Source organism: Pseudonaja textilis, chromosome 8 (genome assembly GCF_049901715.1).
Source record: "Pseudonaja textilis isolate UNSWEBS1 chromosome 8, rPseTex1.2, whole genome shotgun sequence".
NCBI classification, from domain to species: Eukaryota; Metazoa; Chordata; class Lepidosauria; order Squamata; family Elapidae; genus Pseudonaja; species Pseudonaja textilis.
The window spans coordinates 31,547,072-31,563,339 of NC_141997.1; the positions used below are offsets into that span (position 1 = coordinate 31,547,072).

Consider the following 16,268-nt stretch of genomic DNA (forward strand, 5'->3'; position numbering starts at 1 on the left):
GCCTTTGGCCACATTTCCAAATGCTAAGCAAATATGAATCTATCTCAGCTCTTCAGGTAGGCAAAGTCAAGAAACGAGCATGATAGGGATTCCTGGAAGCCTGTCCAGATTTATTTTTGTCCTGTTTTATAGTGACCAAATCAGGGCAGAGTTATTTTGAACTTTTTACCTCATGCTCTCCTATGATTTCTTTTCACAAAGTCCTCCTCATTGCTTCCATATCCCAAAGTCAGCTCTATAATCTGTTAAACTTTGTCAAAGTCAGTCAAGGTTGGTTAGGAGCTGTCACTTCTTATGACTACTATCAGAACTTGCCGTGAAATCTTTGTGTAAACTTTGTACAAGTTTGCCTCTATACTTCTTTAACTTCACATGCTTCAGATAGGTTTTTAGGAATGTGGGACACTTAGCCAACATATCTAAGAATACAAGGTTGCAAAGGAGTTTGTTTTTAAATGAAGATTGATATTGGGCCATATCTCACTGTAAAGTTACTATTTTATGACTTGATTATGAGCTATAAGAAATGCCTGCAGATAAGATATATTGAATTTTTTCTGACTTCTCCCATCTAATTTTAAATCTTATATTTCTAGGTACTGGGATAAAGAAGTGCAAAAGGCTGAAAAAGAAGCAAGAACACCACGTTTGACAAAAGCAATTATACTTTGTTACTGGAAATCTTATTTAGTGCTGGGCTGTTTTACATTGGTTGAGGTAACAGACTATAAGAGATGTACTATTTTAAAAAATCTGCAAGCAAAAATTGTGAGATGGTTATATTAACATGCCTACCCCCTGCTTAATGTTACAAGTTTTGTAGAAAATTTTAAGCAACAGCAAAAGGAAGAAGAAGAAGAAAAAACGGGGAAAGTGAAAATGTATTCAATACTTCTTTTGGCACCCTTTACCTCTCTCTAATACTCATCCCACCGTACCAACTACATACGGACTGTTTTAGAAATATAATACATGCATACCTTCCAGAAGAGTTCCAAGTTCAAAATATTTTGAGTTCAGGATAATTTTGTGGTGCCTGCAGTTTGGAATCGTTCCTGTAAGGTTAGAACATTTGTAACCCTTTGCACAACCTCACTTTAGCAGCCTACACAGGAGAATAAAAATAATAAGAAGAATATTTTGTTTCAATTGTTCCACTTTAACCGAAATTTTCTTTTCTTTTTTCTTTTAAAGGAAATTCTGATCCTTATTCAGCCAATATTTCTGGGGATGATTATTGGGTATTTTGAAAAGATTGGTTCCTCACAAGTTGACGAAAATGCTTTGGCCTATACCTACGGCTCTGCTGCAGCCTTATCTGTGTGCACTTTGATTCTGGCCATCACTCACCATCTGTATTTTTATCATGTACAACGTGCTGGCATGAAGCTGAGAGTAGCCATGTGCCATATGATTTATCACAAGGTAGGTAATAGGTTTTCTTTATCTCAATAAACAGGGACCCCAAACAGAGGTGAGTGCTTGTCTTGCATTGTGAGTGAAGCAAACAAGTGTTTCTAGAATCATTAGCTTAGCGGGGTGATGAAATACGTGGCTCTTCGTGAAAAGAATGTTAAGATTACATCAATGTGCCATATGTAAATTCTGTTCTGGGTGGACAGGACAAGGGCTGAAATCTCCGGGAAAAGCAACAGGCTAGAAAGACGTTGGCTGCAGTTATGAATGGCTACTTCTACCCATGACTTTTAATGCAAAAAAATACCATATAAGTGAAAAATGAGGGGGGTTGAAGGGGGCTGGGTAAGACTTACTTTCTGTTGTCCAGTTTTAGGCTTCCTTCTACTTTTATTTTTGTTGTGGTCAAGAATTATTTCGAAATTCTTCTAGGTGTGCTACACTGATCCACTTGCATTTACAATAAGGAAGGGTGTGATGTAATTCAGCCATCCCTCAACTAACTTTTCCATCTCTGCCTTCTGTCCAAGATGTCTTCTAGCTTACCAATACAGATAGTTCTTGACGTATGATTGTAACTGAGCCCAAAATGTCTGTTGCTAAGCGAGACATTAGTTAAGTGAATTTTGCCAGTTTTACGACCTTTCTTGCCACCAGTTGTTAAGCAAATCACAGCAGTTGTGACGTTAGTGACACTGTGATGACCAAGGGTGGGATACAAAACAAACGCAGTCACAGAAAACAGGTGAAGCCGCTTTTATTCCTTCATTTTGCTTCCAAGCTCCAAATATCCTTGCCGGAAGACAAACAAACTCCCACACAAACAGTTACAAGAAGAAAGAAAAAAGCAACACAAACCAGGCAAGATAAGGGCTGGAGGACGCCCACAGATAACAGAACACACACTGGGAAGTAGCCAAACTCAGAGAGGAACCATAAACTAGAGATATTTCCACACTTTGTTTCTGGCATTCACCCATACGCAGGTCCGTCCTCTTATTCAGTTGTCACAGCTGCAGCCCATGAAGAGGATCAAAGCTCTCTCCTCCCCAGTAAACCACATCTCTCCTACGTGCCCTAGGATATAGAGGGGATGGGCCTGGGTCCTCCTCTGACTGCTCCGCCGGCCTCTGCCCTTCCCCAGCCTCCTCCACAACCTCTGGAGCCACACTTCCACTCCCTCTTGGTTGTTCCTCCTCTCCCTCATAGTCAGTCTCCACCAGGGGCATGACAGACACGGCGGTTAATGAATCTGGCTTGCCCATTGGCTTTGCTTGTCAGAAGGTCACAAAAGAGGATCACACGACCCAGGGATATTGCAACCATCTTAAATATGACAAATGTCTGAATTTTGATCACCTGACCAAGAGAATGCTACAACGGTTGTAAGTGTGAAAAATGGTCACAAGTCACTTTTTCACAGTGCCGTTGTAACTTTGAGTAGTCACTAAATGAACTGTTGTAAGTTGAGGAGGGCCTGTACTAGGATACTTTTAAACACTGCAGTACTTCTGAGGGAAATTGGCCCATCCGTTCTACTTTAAAAAGCATTCGGTACTGCATGTGTGTAGAAGGGAATACTTTATCTAAATCTACTTTTATTTACTTATGCACTTAAATAGTGGTGGGATTCTATTTTTTTTACTACCAGTTCTGTGGGCATGGCTTGGTGGGTGTGGCAGGGGAAAGATACTACAAAATCCCATTCCCTCTCCAACCCACTGATCTGCTTTCCAGCTCCGTTCTCCTGTGCAGGGCAATGAAAGAAGTTCCAGCCAATCAGCTGGGACTCGGGAGGCAGATAATAGATGGGGGCGGGGCCAGTCAGAGGTGGTATTTGCCGGTTCTCCCAACTACTCAAAAATGTCTCCAGAACAGGTCAGAACCTGCTGAATACCACCTCTGCTTTAGATGTACCTTATATTTTATAACTGTTCTATTCTATTTGTAATGGAACCACTGCATTTTGTGGTAGCTTATGCGTATAAGTTGCATTGTAATTATAGCTTGGGTATATATTTACTTGGTGCAGAAGGACATGTTTATAATAGCTCATACCTTCATTATGACTCAATTAGACTACTGCACTACATGCTAAGTTGGCAGCCTTTGAAGACTACATGAAAACTGCAATTGGCCGAGAACAGAATGGCCAGTGTGCTCATTGTCACGTGTTATTTCGATCAGGCCAATTGATCAAAGATATTAAAAATGGAACTCCTGTATTTACTATTTACTTTTAACCAATCTCAAGCATTTCTTCACCTGTTACTCTTTTTTTCAAAAAAATAAATATATCTGTTTTATTTTGTAGTATTTTACTGCAGTTTTATCTTACTGGTTTGAGCTTTTATGCTTTTTATTTTAGAACTATTTTTAATTATATTGTGAAAGTTTTAATACTTTTCTATATTATATACCATGTAAGCCAGTAGGAGTTGTTGGAATTTGGCAGGAAAAAAAATACAAAATGCAAAGGAATATTTAAATTACAAGTGTTAAGTACGGTATGATTAGAATAAATAAGAACATTTTTGTCCCATTTTCTCCTATTGGCACCATAGTTTGTAATTTCTTTTTTTTTTTTTACTGGAAGGATAACTATGCTAATATGACAATTTTGTTAAATTTTGAAGATGTGTTACTAAAATTGGTGGAGTAATAACTGTGTTGTCATGCAAGATCTTGTAGTAAACCATATATGTACAATGCATGAGAGGACTGCAGATTTTCCCCTTAGCAAATGCATCACAGGAGCTTCTTACTTAAGGCTGAAGTCTACAGTCAGAGAGTATCTGTAGTTCAGATGAGAAACAATATGTTGCAGCAATAATACAGTGCGGTACAGCAATAGTACAGTCAGAGAGTATCTGTAGTTCAGATGAGAAACAATATGTTGCAGCAATAGTACAGTGAGGTACAGCAATAGTACAGTCAGAGAGTATCTGTAGTTCAGATGAGAAACAATATGTTGCAGCAATAGTACAGTGCGGTACAGCAATAGTACAGTCAGAGAGTATCTGTAGTTCAGATGAGAAACAATATGTTGCAGCAATAGTACAGTGCGGTGGTGATATTCTACCCAGTTCTGCCAGGTTGGTAGTGCCAATGAGCAGCGGAGACCGAATCGTTTCTCTCTGACACTCTGCCTGTTTGGACCACCCACTTGCCCGGGCTTCCAAATTAACCTTTATGTCCTGCTTTTGAAATTCAGCTGCTTTGCGTGGCAGCTGCTGAAGCAACAGGGAGAATGCAGGCTTGCTGGAGGGGAGTCAGAAAGCCTCTGTGCCTGCGCCAAGTACGTGTTTGACATGCGTGCGCAAAGCAGCCCACCAAGCCACGCCCACCGAACCAGTGGTAAAACTTTTTTGAAGCAGACTACTGATATAATGACCAAATAGTTATAATTAAAATTATATAATTATAATGTATCATTGAAAGGGACACGGTGGCTCAGTGGCTAAGATGCTGAGCTTGTCGATCAGAAAGGTCAGCAGTTTGGCCGTTTGAATTCCTAGCAGCACATAACGGAGTGAGCTCCCGTTACGTGTCCCAGCTTCTGCCAACCTAGCAGTTCGAAAGCATGTAAAAATGCAAGTAGAAAAACAGGGACCACTTTGGTGGGAAGGTAACAGTGTTCCATGTGCTTTTGGCATTTAGTCATGCCAGCCACGTGACCATGGAGATGTCTTCAGACAGCGCTGGCTCTTTGGCTTTGTAACGGAGATGATCATCGCCCCCTGACTGCTACCGCTGCACCATAGAGAGTATTTTAACTTACTGCACCTCTGTATGGTTTGCCAGTTGCACAGTGGCAGATGGGAAAGCACTCCAAAGGGTCACTGCCCAGAAGATCATTGGTTGTCCTCTCTCCACTTTGGAAGAGCTTTATAGCTCCTGCTGCCTTAAGAACATCCTCAAAGATCCATCTCATTCTGGGAACTCTTTTTTTGAAATATTACCATCTGGCAGATGGTACAGAACAATAAAAACAAGGACAAATAGGCTGAAAAACAGCTTCTATCCCAGGGCAGTAGCTCTTTTGAATTCTGCTGTATAGTGCAGTCTTGGTGTGGTGTCGGGGGTTTTCGGTTCAATGTATGGAGAGCGAAGGATGTGTGTTTGTGTTTATTTTCATGGTCATGGTCATGATGTGCACTGAAGATGGTGTTTGATTTCATTGTACGAGGTGCAATGACAATAAAGTAAACTAAACTAAACTAGAGCCGGAAATGACTAGCACATATGTGGAAGGGAACCTTTACTTTTATCTTTAATGTATAATTAAGTCTCACTCTCCTTATTAGAATGCAGTCAGAAAATACAGAAAATTTGGGAGCTAAATGACAAGCTCAGAGAGCAAACCGCTGCTAAAATCTAAAACCCGACCTACAAGTTTTTTTCTATTATTTCATACAGAAAATTAGTCTGTGGTATTCAAAAAGAGGAAAAAAACAGGGAAAAAATAACTTCCATAGGCTAAAGCAGGGGTCCCCAACCGCCGGCCCTCAACCCACTACCGGGCTTCAGCCTGTTCGAAACCGAACCATTCTCACATGAGTGGAGCTTCGCAACGACCACAAGTGTCTGCCGCTCATGCGTTTTGCGCGTTGGTACAAGCACCCTCCGCTGGCATGCAAAGCTCTGTTTGTGCAAGTAGAGTATGCACACACCCGCCACTCTCACAAATGAAGCTGTTTGTGTGCACGTTTGTCTGCCATTCACATGCTCCCCCCCCCTCTCCTCGTGCCGGGCTGGGCCACCAAGCTGAAAAGGTTGGGGAATGCTGGGCTAAAGTGGCAATATTTAGTGTGATTAGCCCTTTACACTTGAGCAACAGCAGATATTTGTCTCCCGTAAACCTAAATGGATGGGACCTTAAGTACAGTCATTGCTAATACCTGTATGTGTCCTACTATGTCAACAGGTGTACAATACCAGATTTGTGCAAGGCATGCTTGAGCATCACATACAGCGCAGTCACATGTTTTGTAAGTGTAACTTGTTGGATGCTTGCTAATGGGAGCCACTTTCAATCACATCATTCCAGTCAAAATGCTGAAGATCACAGAATTTGACAGACATAAAATCATACTTTTATAGTAGCAAGGCTAGTCTTAAAGGGAAATCAACAAACAAACTGGATATTTAAGACGTAGTACTCAAGGCTGAAAAATAATTATGGATGTTGTCATTATAACTTTGCTAAAGCAACAAAGAGAGTGGTGGCCAAACACTTTTGGCCAGTACTATCTTTGCTATGATGCATTTGTAGAAAAGCTAAGTTTGTTTTTCAGCCTGCACACTCTTCCTTCTGAAGCCTCCTAGGAGTTCTGTTGTTATTAGGTAGGATGCTTTCTTGTGCATAAAGTCATCTCTGGGGAATTAATTTGTCATTCTGAATAATATTCTACAGAGTGTTTTGGGAGTCATGAAACAAGCTTTTCAACCAATGCTGCATCTAAAAACAAGAAACAGAGAAAAGCTTATTGGTTCGTGACAGGCTTCGGTCTCTTTATTTTAGGGTTCTAATTATTTTTCCATTTTACCTCTCATTATTACAGAAGTCATTGAAATCACTAACTTTTTTTTCAGTTATGGAAAATTACATTGGATGCACAAGTTAGGGAAAACTAGTGCAATCGATTTTGAATGAAATAGATGATATTCTCATTCTATTTATGTTACTATGATGTAGATTATATAATTTGTGTAATGTTGCTGCAGAGGACATAATTAAATAGTGGTCAAGAACTGTGTGTGTCCCTCCTCCACCTGATTTACTAAAATTGAAATGGTAGTTTCATTATATTCATAAAACCTCAGTTAATCAGCATATTTTCTTCTACTTTTAAGTGACAAAGGCTTAAAAATCATTGAACCACACTAGTTTATATTAAAACATTTTTAAAGTTAATTGGAAATTCTATTCTCTAGTGATGTATGCATTGCTGATACCTTATTCCATTTCCCTACCGTAATAGAAGGTGATCATTGGAGCCCATGGAATTTTGTAATATTTTGTTTATTTAAAATATATATAACTTGTGTATACTGGAGGCAGTAAACTAGCAATTTCATGTATATAGATCTCCAGAGAGGACCCCATCAAAAGTATGTGAGCTTTCACAGCCTGAAACTCAGTTCTCTTGTTTATTTTATTTATTTATTTATTTGGTCAACTGCTTGCAAGTTACTAGGAATAAGTATAAACATGAGTAAGAATACAGGAAAAAGGTACGAATAAATAGGGACAATAGGAGAGGGATGGTAGGCGTGATTGTGCACTTATGCACGCCCCTTACAGACCTCTTAGGAATGGGGTGAAATCAATAGTGGATAGTTTAAGGTTAAACTATGTTGTCCCTTTGTCTTTTTCTGAAAAAAATGCTATTTGTGGTTTTGAGACATTTTACACTTGAATCAGCTCATTTTGGCTAATGAGAACAGAAGAAACTTAAAGTGTTCATTCAGAAGATTTTTGGAAGATTTTCCCCTAGAAATGCGTCACACAATACTAATACTAAATCATGTCCTAGACTTTGGCCTTCTGTCGCCTTATCTCCAGAATTATTGGAGTGCATGTCTGATAATTCCTGATTTGTATAATCTGTGACTTTGGAAAAAGGGAACTGGGGAGGATAAAGTGAGCAAGCATTGAGCATTTGATTGACAAAAATATAACTACAAACCCATATACAGGGTTGTACGTGAAGGCACTTAACACCCAGGCCTTTAGAATGTTGAGTATAGCTATTTAACCTGAACTTCTTAGGAACTTCTATTTTTTTTAATTTGCATTTTTATTAGTTTATCAAAAGATAAAATAGAGATGTACAATGAAAAAAGTAAAATAAGGGGAAAATAAGGGAGGAAAAGGGGAAGAGAGAAAAATGTAGGGAAAAGGGGAAAAGGGGAAAAAAAAGCATTGACTTCCGACTCCTTTTGATGCAGCAGAATAAGGTGAACATAAAAAACTCCACTTTTTACTATATGATAATACAGTATATGCTAACTTCTTCTATAACAAAAAAAAATCTATCTGATCAGCAAAACTCAAAATCAAAGTTTCATTTTTTTTACCTGAAGCCCAAAAGTGGTTCCCAAGTAGAAACAAAATTATGTTATTTTCTTTAATCAGTGAAGTCAATTTGCTGATCCTTTCAACTTTTGTAGCCACTTGTCCTTTGTGGGTATCAAAGTATCCTTCCATTTTTGTGCATGAAGTATTCTTGCTGTCACCAACATATACAGTATACCATCAAGGTTCCAATTTTTTTTTTCAGGTTCTTTATCCATTAAACCTAAAAGAAAATTCTCTGGTTTTATCTTTATATTTAAGAATCTTCTGTGTTAAGGTGTGAATCCTTCTCAGTGTTTCTTTGTTTTGTCACATGTGACATGTCCATCATAAATGATAAAAAGTTCCTTCTCTATGCTTACATTTTTAACATTCATTTGAAGTGCCTTTATACATTCTTGACAATTTGGACACCAGCAGTACACCATCTTATAATTTTTTGAAAAAAATGTATAATTTAATGTGAATTTTAGACCTTTCATCCATGTATTCTCCCATTTGTTTAAGCATTATATTATATCAAAAGTTTTTGTTCATTGAATCATACAATGCTATACATACTCATTCTCCACATTCAGTTTCAACAACAATTTATAAACCTAATATGTTCATCACCACCACACAATAGTATTTCCAGTTCATTTTTTACAAAATCAAATCCATAGATCTTTTTGTTTAGTTTAAATCTTTCTTTCAGTTGCAGATATCTAAGCCAATAGCAAATACAACCTTTCTGATTGCAGCTTCACTTTAGATTTAAGGATAGGGTCACCATAATTAAAAGATATATATAATTTGACCATAAGTCCACCAGTCTGGCCTCACCAGCATTTCTTTTCTTTTTTTAAAAAAAGCAAGCTTCCTGGGAAGGCAGCCAAACGTTCCATTACTTTATATTTACACTAAACTCTTAGGATGGTACGCCTAACAAAGTGATAGTTTAAATCAACATTTACTTTAACCCTATCATGCCATAAATAGCTGTGCTATCCAAATCTTAATTCTAACCGTCAAGTTCAGGAATGTCAAACTCAAGGCCCGTGGGCCAGATCCAGCCCACAGGGTGCTTAGATCTGGCCAGTGGTGGGATTCAAATTTTTTTACTACTGGTTCTGTGGGCGTGGCTTGGTGGGTGTGGCTTGGTGGGCCTGGCTTAGTGGGCGTGGCAAGGGAAGGATCCTGTAAAATCTCCAGTCAGAGGTGGTTTTTGCCGGTTCTCCGAACTACTCAAAATTTCCGCTATTGGTTCTCCAGAACTGGTCAGAACCTGCTGAATATCAATCTCTGGATTTGGCCTGTGGGGCTGCTCTGGAAACAGCAAAGGACTGGCCTGTGGTGCCTCTGCCTGTGAAAATGGAGCTTGGGAAGGCTGCGAGCACTGCAGGAGGCCCATGCAGGTCCCCCTAACACAAGGGATGTTGAACTGGCCACACCCAGCCTGGCCATGCCCAGCCTGACCACGCCCCGTGTCCCCCCAGGTCAAACAAAACCCTGATGCAGCCCTCAATGAACTCAAGTTTGACACCCCTGCTCTAGTTCGAGTATTCTTTGATGTTGCAGTCACTCATTGCTTTAGCTAGACCAAACAATAGACATCAGAATATGAATGCCTATCCCTATGATTAGTTATCAACAACACAATCTATCAAAATAGTGTGTTAGCCTTAAAGTCTTAATTTATAAATAAGCAGGCTGTTCCTGATTTTTTTTTCCTGATTAATAGACAACTGCAAAGGGCAGTAGGACTTCCACATTTTTTTTCAATCCATAGGGAGGATTTGAGAGGGATTTGTCTCTATGTATTACTCTGTATTAGAGCTTTTAGACAGCATTTAGGTCGTTCACCTTTAGGTTTAAGGTTTTTTTTCTTTGCTTAAGTGAAAGATTTGTATATTATTGATAGAACGATGCAATGTTTATCTGTTCACTGTTAAATCAACAGAATAATCTTCCTGCTAATAATATGTGATAATATTTCTGTGAAACAATGACCAAGTGTTATGCTGCTCTTTATCTTAAGTTTAACTTTTGGTTTAAGGAAAATTAATTTACTACATAACTTTATCCTTAAGGACTCACCATTCAGTGTGTATGAAAATGAAATGCTTGTTCCTTTGATGTCCTATTCTGATTACAATAGATGTTGTTATTCCGGTATTTTATGCCCTGTCATTTGTGCCATGGAAATCGCATTGTGGGAAATGTATTTTGAATTCATCATTTTCTACACATTTATTATACTGTGACTGAGCTCCACATGTTTGTTTACATTATTCACAAGGGTGTGGGATTGCATTATAGGAAAACATCAATGAATACCATTTTAGAAATATAGAAGCATAGAGGTGGAATGGACCTTGGAGGTCTTCTGGTCCAACTCTCTGCACAAGCCAAAGACCTTATATCCAGAGGTGGTATTCAGCCGGTTCTAACCAGTTCTGGAGAACCAGTAGTGGACATTTTGAGTAGTTCAGAGAACCAGCAAATACCACCTCTGACTGGCCCCACCCCCATCTATTCTCTGCCTCCTGAGTCCCAGCTGATCGGCTGTGTCTTCTTTTGTTGCCCTGCACAGGAGAACGGAGCTGGAAAGCAGGTTAGTGGGGTGGGGAGGGAATGGGGAGTTTGCAGTAACCTTCCCCTGCCATGCCCACCAAGCTACGCCCACAGAACCGGTAGTAAAAATTTTTGAATCCCACCACTGCTTATATGATCCTAGTCAAATGGTTGCCCAGTTCAGTTTTGATAACCTCCAGTGATGGAGTCCTCACATCCCCAGGAGGGAAGCTATTCCATTGATTAATTGTTCTGACTTACTTCTTGGTTGGATCTCTCTTTAACAAGCTTCCACCCATTACTTCTTGTCCTACCCTCTGGTGCCTTAGAGCAGGAGTCTCAAACTGGTGGCCCACGGGCCAGAAGTGCCATGTGCAGGCCACGCCCACCCCAGCTCTGCGAATGGGGAAAATGTTGTAAAATGGCACATGACGGCAATGTGACACCACGAGTTTGACACCCGTGCGTTAGAGAATACGTCACTCCTCTCTTTTGTGACAGCCCCTTAAGTACTGGAAGACAATTATCATGTTTCCCTAATCCTTCTCTTAGACAGACTAGGCATAACCTCAATTGTTTATAGAATAGAATAGAATTCTTTATTGGCCATTTAGCCTCCAGATACTTCATTATCTTTGTGGCTCTTCTTTGCACACTTTCCAGAGTATTATCATCTGTTTTGTATTATGGTGACAAGAACTAGATGTAGTATTCTAAGTATGGTTTCTCCAGTACAGCGTAATACACTTCTATTACTTCCCATTGTCTTGATGCTGTCATTCTGTTGATTCAATCCAGGATTACATTGGCTTTTTTGGAAGCTGTAGCACACTTCTGGCTGATATGTAAGTCGTGGTTCACTAGGACAGCTAGATCCTTCTCACAGTTACTACTGTTGAGCTGGATACCACCTATTCTATATCTTTGCATTTGGTTTTTCCATTCTAAGTGCTTACGTTTCTCACCACTGAACTTCATCCTTCTGAATCTTGATTCTAAAGTGTTGGCAGTTCTTCCCAGCTCTGCGAATTTGATGAGGTTCCCTTCCGTCCCCTCATTTGATCATTGATGAAGATGTTGAAGAATACTGGCCCCAAAACTGAACCGTGAGGTCCCCCTTCATGGTCCTCTCCATGTAGATGTAGTTCCATTGAGGACTACCTGCTGAGTACAGTTGATCAGCCAATTGTGAATCCATCTGAGGGTGATACTGTCTACCCTACATTGTTCTATCATACCAAGAAATAGGTTGTAGTCTACTTTGTCCTCAAAAACTCAGGATGCATTACTGAGGTCCAGCTATATTATGTCCATAGCATTTTGCTGATTCACTAATTTGGTTACTTGATCAAAAAAACACAGTGGTTTTTAACTTGTTCATATTTAGGTGGTCACAAATCCTCCATTTGGTTATCTTTTCCAGGAGTTTCCCAGATATTGATGTCAAGCTGATCAGCCTGTAATTTCCTGGATCTATTCTTTCTCCTTTTTGGAGATTGGAACCACACCAGCTTTTTCCCAGTTCTCTGGTATTTTCCCGGTGCTACATGAGCTTTGAAATATTACATTCAGTGGTTCTGAAATTACATCTGCCAGCTCCTTCCAAGCACTGAGATGCAAACCATCTGGCGCAGCTGATTTGTAATCATCCAGGGTGGCTGGGCATTCTCCTTGCCTATTTTGACTTGTATACCTGTTCTGTCTCTCTCATTTCTGCTTTAGATAGGTTGGGTTGCTTCTTCCTATTACGTAAAAACAGATACAAAGAAGGAGTTACGCAGTTCTGCTTTCTCCCTCTCACCCATCCCCTTCTTGCCATTTACTTGATGAGAAGCTTTATTCTTTGATATACTTAAATGCTTTGCACATTTTAAAACAAGGACAAAGCTTCTGATATCAGATCTAATGCATCTGAGCTTGGTAGGTATTTTTCATACCTCTGGGTTAAAGTTCTATCAAGACGAGAAAAACTGGTTTTTTTTACAGAATATCACTATTGGGTGACACTTCCATTAAATCTTTAAAAAAACAAAGATTCCGAAGAATGATTTGACTGTGTGAATTGATTCTCAGGGTCAGCATGGACTGTGAGTGAGTACAAGTTGTTCCGCTGTTTAAAGACCTTTGCTATGCTTGTAATTATCAGAAAATGCACCACAACTTGGAAAAACACAAACAGGAGTTCTGTCCTTAAAATGTTGCCAGCATTGTTGTGCGAGAAAGGCACAGAGAGAAATTGACTCCTTTCTTTTATCTGAAGTAGATTTCCCCAAAATACTTTCCTCAGTTTCTGACTTAGCCTGTTTTTTCTAGAGCAGAAGATGATACAGGGAGTCCTCGACTTACGACAGTTCATTTAGTGACCGTTCAAATTTACAATGGCACTGAAAAATGGGAGTTGTGACCATTTTGCAGAGTTACGACCTTCGCGGCATCCCCATCATCACATGATCAAAATTCAGATGCTTGGCGACTGGTTCATATTTAAGACTGTTGCTGGGTCATGTGATTCCCTTTTGGGACCTTCTGACAAGCAAAGCTAAATGGGGAAGCCAGATTCACTTAACAACCGTGTTCCGTCCTTTATAATTACTAGCTGAATTTAAGGCAGACAGACTTACTCCACAAAGGCATCCATACAAGGTCTCTTTATTGGTTCATCAGGCATCCTCCTATATAATTCAAGGTTACGTCGAGATTCATCTCAATGTCCAACTCTTTTCATAGCTGACTTTCTGGGGTAAAAGGATGGTAATCTTTCATCCCATATCAATGGAGCAAAAGGAGCAAAGAGACGAGACCCAGCACACTGCTGGGGTTCAGGCAAGAGTGCCGGAACTTCCCACAACCCAACCAAGGGTCAATTCAGTGACCAATCAGGATTACAGATATGGCTACATGATATGGACTACATTTCCCAAGATGCTTTAAGTACATTTGCCATGATGCATTCCCTTAAAGGGTCAGCTCCCAATTCCTAACTATCTATGCCAATTCCTATTAACTATATACTATATATAGAGAGAGCTCTATTTCCCTTTCCCACAAATCTTCTTGATCATTGCATCCTAGCTCTGCCTCAGCCTCTTAGAATAGCAGCTGGATACTTTCATTGTCACTGTCTTCTGTGGAGTGCCTTCCTCTTAATCCTGGCCTTTGAATGAGAGTAACATCCTGGTTTATTTTCTTGGCGAAAAGTGAAAAAACCATGTCCTAAGATCATCTCTTGACCATAAAGCATTGAGGCGTGCAAAGTAGACTTATTAAACCTTTTTTCCTTGAGGTAAATCAATCTTGCAAGGTAGACCAAATTAAATGCTATTAAAAAGGAGAATCAAATTATAAAAAAATGTCTTCAGTATTAAGTATAATTATCTATATTATTTTACTTAATGTAGAATCATGTATGTTGGAAAAGAGAAATTACAGTGCTGTTCTGATCCAAAGGACAAATGCAAATGATACAATCACTGCTAATTCAGGAGAAGTTGAGTTCATATGCGACACAAAAGTAAATTCAGTAAATTGTAGCGATCTAGATTCACACAACACTATAGACATAAACCATGATTTATGGACCAAAAGGACAGATTCACATAATGTAACTCAATATCATATGTCATGGTCTTCTTTTTCGCTATCTGTGACTCAATTTTTTTGAATCTTAGGTTTGATCCTGGTTTTGGGAATTTGTATTATCTTACATTGTTTACATAAGGTGATTATTGCATCTTGGAAACTTTTTTGAGTACTATATGTAATTTTTAAAAAAGGAATTTTTGAAAAAAAGACAAAATGTATCTAAGTTGGGAAAATGCTGTGACTAAATATGACTCAGTGTATGACTGTCACATTTGAATAAGTTTGTTTCTGCTTTTAGGCGCTTCGTCTGAGTAATGCAGCCATGTCAAAAACTACAACTGGTCAGATTGTAAATCTTTTATCAAATGATGTGAATAAATTTGATCAGGTAAGCCCTGCGGGAGACATACATTTTGAATGATGTAGTTTAAGAGTGATCTTAACCAGCGGCCTTTTCTTTTTATTCACAGCGAAATAGAATGAAAGTTCTTGGGTTTGCATACAAGTGTATGCAGGGGATAAAAAGACTATATAGAATCTTTTGTTGGGTACATCATATATTGCGATGAAAGGTGATTTCCAAACAGATGTCTTCTTAGAATTGAGGATTGTGATAAGAAGAATAACTTATACAGTAGTCTCTAATCTTAAAGAGAACTTTGTTTTTTACCCTCTCTCTCTTTTTTGAGGTTGTGGGTGCAGTAGAGGTGGAGAGTTTATTTTTATTAATTTTATTTCTATTTACTTATATCCCACCTTTATTATTTTTACAAGTAACTCAAAGTGGCAAACATATCCAGAACACCTTCCTTCTATTTTTCCCACAACAACAACCCTGAGTCGTGTTTAAGAAGGAACCACATAAACATGACTCACAGGACGGCCCAAAGCATGCATTTCAGTAGAGAGAGATTCCCTGAAGATGGATTCCAGAATGAGTTCAAGAGCTTGGAAGAGTAAATCTCTGGTCCCGGTGATTGACCCAAATTCAATTTGCATAATTCTGATATTTCATGATAGCCAAGAAAGTATGAACCAGGTGTTGCTGTGCTTATTTTTATTTGAGATCATTCAAGATCAGCTAAGTGTAAAGTTCATTATTTTATCTTGGGCAGTTCACTTGGATTAGCCCTGCCTGTAGATCAGGGCAGGGGTGGGCTGCTGAGGGTTCGGAGGAGTTCGGGAGAGCCCCTAGCTAAGATTCTGTCCACTCCTGGCTGGTCCCGCTCATCCAACCCCTCCCCTCCCCTCTCAGGAGTCCTCACATGGCCTGTTTTGGATGCAGGTAAATACATGGCATGAATGGAGGCTTGGGGAGGGCGAAAAATGGGCCTCCCAGAAGTTCAGGAAGGCTGGAAATGGGCCTGTTTCCAACTTCTAGAGAGCCTCCAGAGCCTGTGAAGACTGTTTTCACCCTCCCGGAGGCTTGGGGAAATCCTCTGGAGCCCAAGGAGGGAAAAAACAACTCCCGCCATGGTACAGGTGGCCATCTAGGCCACGGTCACACTCACCCAGCAACCGGGTAGAGAACCCGTTGCTAAAATTTTTGAAGCCCACCCCCGGATCAGGGGTGTCAAACTCAAGGCCCGGGGTGTGGATCGGGTCCATGGGGTGTTTTGATCTGGCCCGCAGG

The 16,268-nt window shown here is 39.7% G+C and overlaps 1 protein-coding gene across 3 annotated transcripts in view; it reads left to right on the plus strand.

Annotated features, from left to right (window-relative positions):
• The window catches only part of ABCC4 (ATP binding cassette subfamily C member 4 (PEL blood group)), a 203,934-nt gene that overhangs the window by 20,926 nt on the left and 166,740 nt on the right, over nt 1–16,268 (plus strand). For all 3 annotated transcript variants that reach the window (XM_026708386.2, XM_087937964.1, XM_087937963.1), the window contains exons 3-5: nt 597–717; nt 1,195–1,425; nt 14,934–15,023. In XM_026708386.2, coding sequence (XP_026564171.1) covers nt 597–717; nt 1,195–1,425; nt 14,934–15,023 — 442 coding nt within the window. The remainder of the gene's footprint in view (nt 1–596; nt 718–1,194; nt 1,426–14,933; nt 15,024–16,268) is intronic.